This window comes from Diprion similis, unplaced genomic scaffold (assembly GCF_021155765.1).
Source record: "Diprion similis isolate iyDipSimi1 unplaced genomic scaffold, iyDipSimi1.1 ptg000040l, whole genome shotgun sequence".
Lineage (NCBI taxonomy): Eukaryota > Metazoa > Arthropoda > Insecta > Hymenoptera > Diprionidae > Diprion > Diprion similis.
The window spans coordinates 182-9,713 of NW_025724989.1; the positions used below are offsets into that span (position 1 = coordinate 182).

At 18.6% G+C, this 9,532-nt stretch overlaps 2 protein-coding genes across 2 annotated transcripts; one reads left to right on the forward strand and one right to left on the reverse strand.

Annotated features, from left to right (window-relative positions):
* Positions 1-1,833: 1,833 nt before the first annotated feature.
* LOC124415327 (NADH-ubiquinone oxidoreductase chain 5-like) lies at positions 1,834-2,716 on the reverse strand (the record flags this gene model as incomplete). The annotated part of the gene is made up of 1 exon (XM_046896418.1): positions 1,834-2,716. A coding segment is annotated over one exon (465 nt), but the record flags the coding sequence as incomplete, so codon positions are not given.
* Positions 2,717-4,256: 1,540 nt separating this feature from the next.
* On the forward strand, positions 4,257-8,772 carry LOC124415328 (NADH-ubiquinone oxidoreductase chain 6-like). The gene is given in 2 exon segments (XM_046896420.1): positions 4,257-4,267; positions 5,376-8,772. Coding segments are annotated over 2 exon segments (522 nt in total). The 3' UTR covers positions 5,887-8,772.
* Positions 8,773-9,532: the final 760 nt, after the last annotated feature.

The window sequence follows — 9,532 nt, forward strand, 5'->3', positions numbered from 1 at the left end:
TAATTTTAGAATTCGCTGTTTCAATTATTCAAGCTTATGTTTTTATAGTACTAATCACTCTATACTCTAGAGAAGTAAACTAAATAATGTCAAATAAAAATATACCCTTTCCTCAACACCCATTTCATTTGGTTAATTGCAGGCCATGACCTTTATTAGGATCATTAGCTGTAATAATTATACTTTTAGGTTCTATTAAATGATTCAATTTCAAATTAAAAAATATATTAATATTAGGAATTCTAATCACCATTTTAATTATAATTCAATGATGACGAGACATCATTCGAGAAAGAACCTATCAAGGATTACATACATCAAATGTAATAATAGGAATAAAATTAGGAATAATTTTATTCATTGTTTCGGAAATTTTTTTTTTTTTATCTTTCTTTTGAGCTTTTTTTCATAGATCCCTTTCACCTTCAATTGAAATTGGTAGAATATGACCCCCTAAAAATATTACACCATTTAACCCTTATGATATTCCTTTATTAAATACAATTATTTTAGTTTCTTCAGGGGCTACAATTACATGAGCCCACCATAGATTAATAAATAACATAAAAAAAGAAACACTAAAAAGAATATTATTAACAATCATCTTAGGTATTACTTTCTCAATCTTACAATGATATGAATATTTAGAAGCACCATTCACAATAGCAGATTCAATTTATGGATCAACTTTCTTTATTGCTACAGGATTTCATGGAATTCATGTATTAATTGGTACAACATTTATTATAATTAACTTATTTCGGGTGTATTTAAATCATTATTCTAATTTTCATCACTTTGGATTTGAAGCAGCCGCATGATACTGACACTTCGTAGATGTAATTTGACTTTTCCTTTATATTTCTATTTACTGATGAAGAACATACTAATATATTTATATAATATAACTTTAAGTATAATTGATTTCCAATCAATAAGTCTAACAAAATTTAGTATAAATAATTAAATTAATATTTAATACCTTAATAATAATTATAATAATTACTATTATTATATTAACTATTTCAATAATCTTATCAAAAAAAACATTTTATGAATTAGAAAAAAATTCACCATTTGAGTGTGGATTTGATCCAAAAGGATACCCACGTATATCATTTTCTATTCGTTTTTTTTTAATTGCAGTTATTTTTTTAATTTTCGATGTTGAAGTAACGTTAATATTACCAATAATTATAACCTTAACAATTTCGAATATAAAAATTTGACTATTTATAGTATCATACTTTATTTTAATTTTATTATTAGGATTATACTATGAATGAAAATTTGGGGCATTAAACTGAATTTAAACCTACAAAGTTGAAATAAAATTTATATTCAGTTTCGACCTGAAATTATAGTTATTTATTAATAACTCTACTTTATAGGATAATAGTTAAATATAACATTTGATCTGCATTCAAAAATTATTAATATCAATTAATTTATCTTAAATAATTTATATTAAAATTAATTGAAGCCAAAAAGAGGCTTATTATTGTTAATAATAAAAATGAATAAAAATTCCAATTAAATAGAAATATAAATAAAAAAGCTTCTAACTTTTTATTAAATGATTAAAATTCATTTATATTTCTAATTTATATAGTTTATAAAAACATTACATTTTCATTGTAAAAATAAATTATTTAATTTTATAAATTAAATGTTTAAAGATTTAAATAAATCATCATATTATCTTCAATAATATACTTTAAATTTTAAGCTATTTAAACATTTATATTATAAAAAAATAATAAAAAAATAAAAAAGCAAATAATAAAAATAAATTTAAAACATTATTAAAATAAAAAATTAATAAATCTATAAATATATAAAAATTTTTCATAAAAATTATAATTATTCTTCTTTTATAAAATTCTAATCAATTTTGATTAAAATTTAATGTTAATTCTTTATTTATAAATATAATGTTTTTAATTAAACCATAAGTAGAAATAACAGGTAAAAACCATATTGTTCTAAAAAATATCTTTAAAAAATAAAACTTTAACTTAAACATTTTAACATTTAAATAATAAATAAAAAATCCAAATAATATACCTAAAAAAATAATTAAAATTGGTAAAATTTTTATATAAAAAGGCAAAATAATGGTATATCTATAAGGAAAAATTAATCAACTAAATATAGAACCCCCTAAAATTACTATCAATATTATAAAATATATTGAATTATTTATATAAGCATCATAATCATTTAAATAATTTAATCTAATTATATTATATCAACCTAATATTGAAAAATAAATCAAACGGAAAGTATAAGAAACTGTTAAAAAAGTTGAAATAAAAAAAATAAATATAATAAATATATTATAATTTAATATTAAAATTATTTCTAAAATTATATCCTTAGAATAAAACCCAGCTAAAAAAGGAAATCCACATAAAGATAAATTAGAAAAATGAAAACAAATAGAAGTAAAAGGTATTTGATTAAATATTGAACCTAATAAACGAATATCCTGAAAATTATTCAATCCATGAATAAAAACTCCTGAACATATAAATAATAATGCTTTAAAAAATGCATGTATTAAAAGATGAAAAAAAGCTAAAAACTTAAATCCTAAAAATAAAATTCTTATTATTAAACCTAATTGACTTAAAGTTGATAAAGCAATAATTTTTTTTAAATCAAATTCAAAATTCGCATTTAATCCAGACATAAATATAGTTAATCTAGATAATAATAAAAATATAATAATAAAATTATCTCTATTAAATAAATTTTCAAATCGAATTAATAAATAAACCCCTGCCGTTACTAAAGTAGAAGAATGGACTAATGAAGATACAGGGGTAGGAGCAGCTATTGCTGCAGGGAGTCAAGAAGAAAAAGGAATTTGAGCACTTTTAGTAAATGAAGCAATCAAAATTATTAAAGTAATTACTATTATAAAAGAATTATATTTTAAAACATCTATATAAAAATAAAAATTCCAACCCCCAAAATTTATTATTCAAGAAATTGATAATAATAAAAAAATATCACCAATACGATTAGAAATAACAGTTAATATACCAGCATTAAAAGACTTAACATTTTGATAATAAATTACTAAACAATAAGAAATCAAACCTAACCCATCCCAACCTAATAAAATACTAATTAAATTTGGACTAACAATTATTAATATCATTGATACAACAAATAAAATTACCAATATAATAAATCGATTCAAATTTAAATCATTTATTATATAAGAATTTCTGTATAAAATTACCAAAGAAGAAATAAATAAAACTGTTCTTATAAAAATTAATGATATCCAATCAAATAAAAATGTTATTACTACACAAGTAGAATTAATTTCAATTAAATTATATTCAACAAAATAAACTAAATCATATAATAAAAAATAAATACTTAATATAAATAAAAATATTCTAATAAAAAAAATTATAATAAAACTAAATAAACAAATATTTAATATAAAAATAATTTAAAAACTAAATTTAATTTTCTTTGACACCACAAATCAATATTTTAAATAAACTATTTAAATTAATTTATATTCAAACAATAAAAAATTCTCTATTTAAAATAATTAAATTTAAAGGAATTCAATGTAATATTAATAAAATATACTCACGAACATTACCTTGAGAAAATGAATAAAAAAAATAATTTATTTTACCATGTTGAGTAAAAGAATATAAATATAATGTATAACAAGCTCTAAAAAAAGATAAAAAAATGACTAATAAAAAAATTATTTTACTTCATATAATTAATCTATTGATTAATATAATTTCACCTATTAAATTTAAAGAAGGAGGGGCTGCTATATTTGAAGAACATAATAAAAATCATCATAAACATATTCTAGGTATATAATTTATTAAACCCTTATTAATAAATAATCTCCGTCTTCTTAAACGTTCATAAATAATATTTACTAAACAAAATAAACCTGAAGAACATAAACCATGAGAAATTATTAACAAATAAGAACCATAAATTCCTCATCTTATTAAAGTTAATAGCCCAGATAATATTATTATTATATGAGCAATTGAAGAATAAGCAATTAAAGATTTTAAATCAACTTGAAATATTCTAATTAAACTAATATAAATTCCTCCTATTATTCTCAAAACAATCAAATAAATATTAAAAAAAATACCCATATTAATTAAATATATATAAACCCGTAATAAACCATACCCTCCTAACTTCAATATAATAGCAGCTAAAATTATTGACCCACAAACAGGAGCTTCTACATGAGCTTTAGGTAATCATAAATGTATAAAAAAAATAGGTAACTTTACTAAAAAAGCAAAAATTAAAAATACATATAAATAAAAAATATAAACTTGAAATAAATTTTCCACAGAAAAAATATAATTTAAATTTTTAAATTCAAAAAATAAATAAATAATTCTTAATAATAAAGGTAAAGAAGCAAATAAAGTATAAAATAATAAATGAATCCCTGCTTGAACCCGATCCAATTGATTACCTCAACCTAAAATTAAACAAAAAGTAGGAATTAATCTACATTCAAAAAAAAGATAAAATAAAAATAAATTATTTACAGTAAACGTCAAAAATAAAAATAAAATTAAAAAAAATATCAATAAAATAAAATAATTTAAATAAATTTTTAATTCATAAATAAAATACCTTGATATAATTATTAATGCCCCAATTCATAAAGTTAATAATACTAAACCAAAAGATAAATTATCACAACCCAAAAAAATATTTATACTCTTAAATTCAAATCTATAATTTCCAGAAAATATAAAAAGAAATCTTAAAAAAAATAAATTAAACTGAAAAAATCAAAAATTATTTTTAGAAACTATAATTAAAAATAATAAATAAAAATAAAACTTTATCATTAAAAAATATTTAAAACTTGAAAATAATCATTACCATGTAAACGAATTATATAAATTAAAATAGATAAACCCAAAACTCCTTCACAAACTCTAAAAATTAAAAAAATTATAATAAAATACATCTCTAATATATATATATTTAAAAATAAAATTAATATTAAATATAAAATTAAAATAATAAATTCAATTCTTAATAAAATTATCAATAAATGAAACCGATTTAATCTTAAACTTAAAAATCTAACTAAAAATAAAAAATAAACAAAATAATAAAAATCTATTAAAATAATAAATTATATATATATATATATATATAATTTCAAAAAAAAGAAAAAAATTTCTTATCATTAATCTCCAAAATTAATATTTTAATAAACTATTTTTTGAAATTTTAATATAAATAAGTTTTAATAGTTTATTTAAAATATTGATTTTGTAAATCAAAGAAAAAAAATTTTTTTAAAACTAATTAATATAAATTTATTTTAATTAATTAATTATAAAAATTTTCATACTACTTATATTAATTAATACTATAATAATATATTTAACAAAAACCCCATTTACAATAGGATTAATTTTACTAATCCAAACATCTTTAATTTCTGTAACATCAGGAATATTAAATATAAGATTTTGATACTCATATATAATTTTTTTAATTTTTTTAGGAAGATTATTAATTATTTTTATTTATGTATCAAGATTAATCTCAAACGTAAAATTTCTTTTTAATAAATGAATAATAGTAAACATTATAATAATTATTTTAATATTCATATTAATAATTAATTATAATAAAATAAATTTTACATTTGAGGATACAATAAAATTATCTAATATTGATTTAAATAAAAATATATTAACTAAAATATCATTAAACAAATTATTTAATAAACCAAATTTTATTATTTCTTTTATAATAATAAACTATTTATTTATTACACTAATTATTGTTGTAAAAATTTCTAATATCAATTTAGGATCTTTACGAAAAACTTTTTAATGTTACCTTTACGTTTAAAAAATAGTTTATTAAAAATTATAAATGGATCCTTAGTAGATTTACCAACACCATCAAATATTACAACAATATGAAATTTTGGTTCATTATTAGGATTATGCTTAGTAACCCAACTAATTACAGGAATTTTTTTAGCTATACATTATACACCTAATATTCAAATAGCATTTGATAGAATTATCCATATTTATCGAGATATTAATAATGGTTGAATAATCAAAAATTTACATGCAAATGGGGCTTCTATATTTTTTATCTGTATATACCTACATATTGGACGAGGAATATTTTTTGGATCATTTAACTTTAAACCAACTTGAATTACAGGAACAACAATATTATTATTAACTATAGCAGCTGCATTCTTAGGATACGTATTACCTTGAGGACAAATATCTTTTTGGGGAGCTACTGTAATTACTAATCTTCTCTCAGCAATCCCATATTTAGGAGAATTCCTAGTACAATGATTATGAGGAGGATTTTCTATTAATAATGCTACACTAACACGATTTTTCACTCTTCATTTTATTATTCCTTTTATTATTATTATAATAACAATTATTCATTTAATATTTCTACATAATACAGGATCAAGAAATCCTTTGGGTACTAATAGAGATATTGACAAAATGCCATTTCAACCTTATTTTTTATTAAAAGACATTGTAGGATTTATTTTAATATACTTTATCTTAATTTATATTATTTTAATAAATCCTAATATATTAGGGGACCCTGATAATTTTAACCCTGCTAATCCTATAATTACCCCCCCTCATATTAAACCTGAATGATATTTTTTATTCGCTTATGCAATCCTACGATCTATCCCTAATAAATTAGGGGGGGTAATTCTTCTTCTAATGTCTATTTTAGTATTATTAATCATACCTTTTTATAAAATAATAAATTTCAAAGGATTAAATTTTTATCCATTTAGACAATTTCTATTTTGAATATTTATTAGAATTGTATTAATACTAACATGAATTGGGATAAGACCTGTAGAAAATCCATTTATTATTGTTGGGCAAGTTTTAACATTAATATACTTCTTTTATTTTTTAATTTATCCTACACTAACAAAAATATGGGATATTTTATTAAATTAAATTAAACCAACAAATCAATGAACTTGAATAAGTTTATGTCTTGAAAACATAATATAAAAGTTTTAAATCTTTTATTGATTTAAACTTAAATAATTAAATTTAATATAATTTATAATAAAAAACAATAAAATATAAATTTTAAACCTATAAATAAAATTAAATAATTTAATGAAACAGGTAAAATTTTTTTTCAAGCTATTATCATTAATTTATCATAACGTAAACGAGGCAAAGTTCCTCGAATCAAAATAAATAAAAATCTAATAAAAATAATTATTAAATAAAAAATTAAATTATATAAATCACCCCCTAAAAATATCAAAACAAATAATATACTTATAAATAAAATTCTTGAATATTCAGATAAAAAAATTAATGAAAATCCCACACCTCTATACTCAATATTAAACCCAGAAACCAATTCAGACTCCCCCTCAGAAAAATCAAAAGGTGTTCGATTTGTTTCAGCTAAACAAATAATAAACCAAACTAAATTTAAAGGAAAAGTTAAAAAAATAAATCAAATAAATTCTTGGTATAAACCAAACAAAATTATAGAATAACCTTCAATTAAAAATAAAATTGATAAAATCACCATAACTAAACTAACTTCATAAGAAATTGTTTGAGCAACAGTACGTAATATCCCCAAAAAAGAATATTTAGAATTTGAAGATCATGCAGAAATCATAATAGGATACACTCCAATACCTAAACAACATAAAAAAAACACTAATCTAAAATCAAATGAATAAAAATTAGTAACATAAGGCATTGTTATTCAACAAATCAATATTAATATTAATATAATCAAAGGAGATAAAAAATAAGGAAGAAAATTTGATATTAAAGGAATAGAAAACTCCTTAGAAAATAATTTAATAGCATCAGAAAATGGCTGTAAAATCCCAACAATTCTAACTTTATTAGGCCCTTTACGAATTTGAATTAAACCTAAAACTTTACGCTCTAAAAGAGTTAAAAATGCTACACTAACTAATACTATAACAAGTAAAATTAATCTTCTTAAAAAAACTATAATTAATTCATTAATATAAATTACTAATTGTATAATAAAATATACATAAATAAATTCTAAATTTATTACATTAATCTGCCAAAATAGTTAACAAATTTAATAAAATTCATTTTAAATAAAATTATAATAATTCAAAATTATGGTCCTCTCGTACTAAAAATTTTTAATAAAATTAAGGATAGAAACCAACCTGGCTTAAACCGGTTTGAACTCAGATCATGTAAAATTTTAAAGGTCGAACAGACCTAAATTTTCAAGCTTCTACACCCAAAATAAATTTTAATCCAACATCGAGGTCGCAATTTTTTATGTCAATAAGAACTTTAAAAAAAATAACGCTGTTATCCCTAAGGTAATTTAATCTAATAATCTAAAATATAGGATCAAAAATTCATTAATTAATGTAAAATAAAATAAAAAGTTTATTAAATTTAATTATCACCCCAACAAAATAATCATATTTATTTCATAAAAATAAATTAATTAATAAAATAAATTTAATTATAAAACTCTATAGGGTCTTCTCGTCCTCTAATAAAATTTAAGCTTTTTAACTCAAAAATTAAATTCAATAATTAATAATTATAAGACAGTCTTAATCACGTCAAATCATTCATTCCAGTCCTAAATTAAAGAACAAATTATTATGCTACCTTTGCACAGTTAGAATACTGCGGCTATTTAAAATTTTCACTGAGCAGATTAGACTTTTTATGTTTTATCAAAAAGACATGTTTTTGTTAAACAGGCGAATTAATTTTTTGCCGAATTCCTTATAATTAACTTTCATATAAATTTGTATTTATAAATAATTATAATATTTACTAATTTAATCATCATTTAAATTAAATAATTATTAATTAAATTATTTTAATAAAAAATTAAATTAAAAATAAAATTTATATATATATATATATATATATAATTTATAAAATTATTACAATTTTCAAATTAAAACTAATTCTAAGCCTAAAATATAATTATATAATTTAAAATCAATTATAAAATTAAGAATTAAAGCTAATCCCTTAAAACTTTTATATCAAAAATAATTATTTTTATTAATTAAAATAATTAATTAATGATATTTAAATTAAATTTATTTATCAAAAAACTAGATAACTTAAAAAACGAAAAACATTTCATTTCTATTTAAAAATTAAAAATAATTATTAAACATTAAAAGTAATTTAAAATTAAATAGATCTTTTCAATTCGAGAAAAATATTAATTTATATTATTTTTTTAATTAACCCTGATACACAAGGTACAATAAATAAAATATACTTTTTTAAAAATTCTATTTTTCAAAATATTTCAAATTTCTATCAATATACAATTAAACTATAATTTAAATTATTTTTTCTTTTAACAATACTAAAATTATAAATTTAATAAAAATATTTTTATTAATAAAAAAAATTTTAAATATAAAAAATATAATTTATTAATTTCAAATTAAGTTGAATTAAAC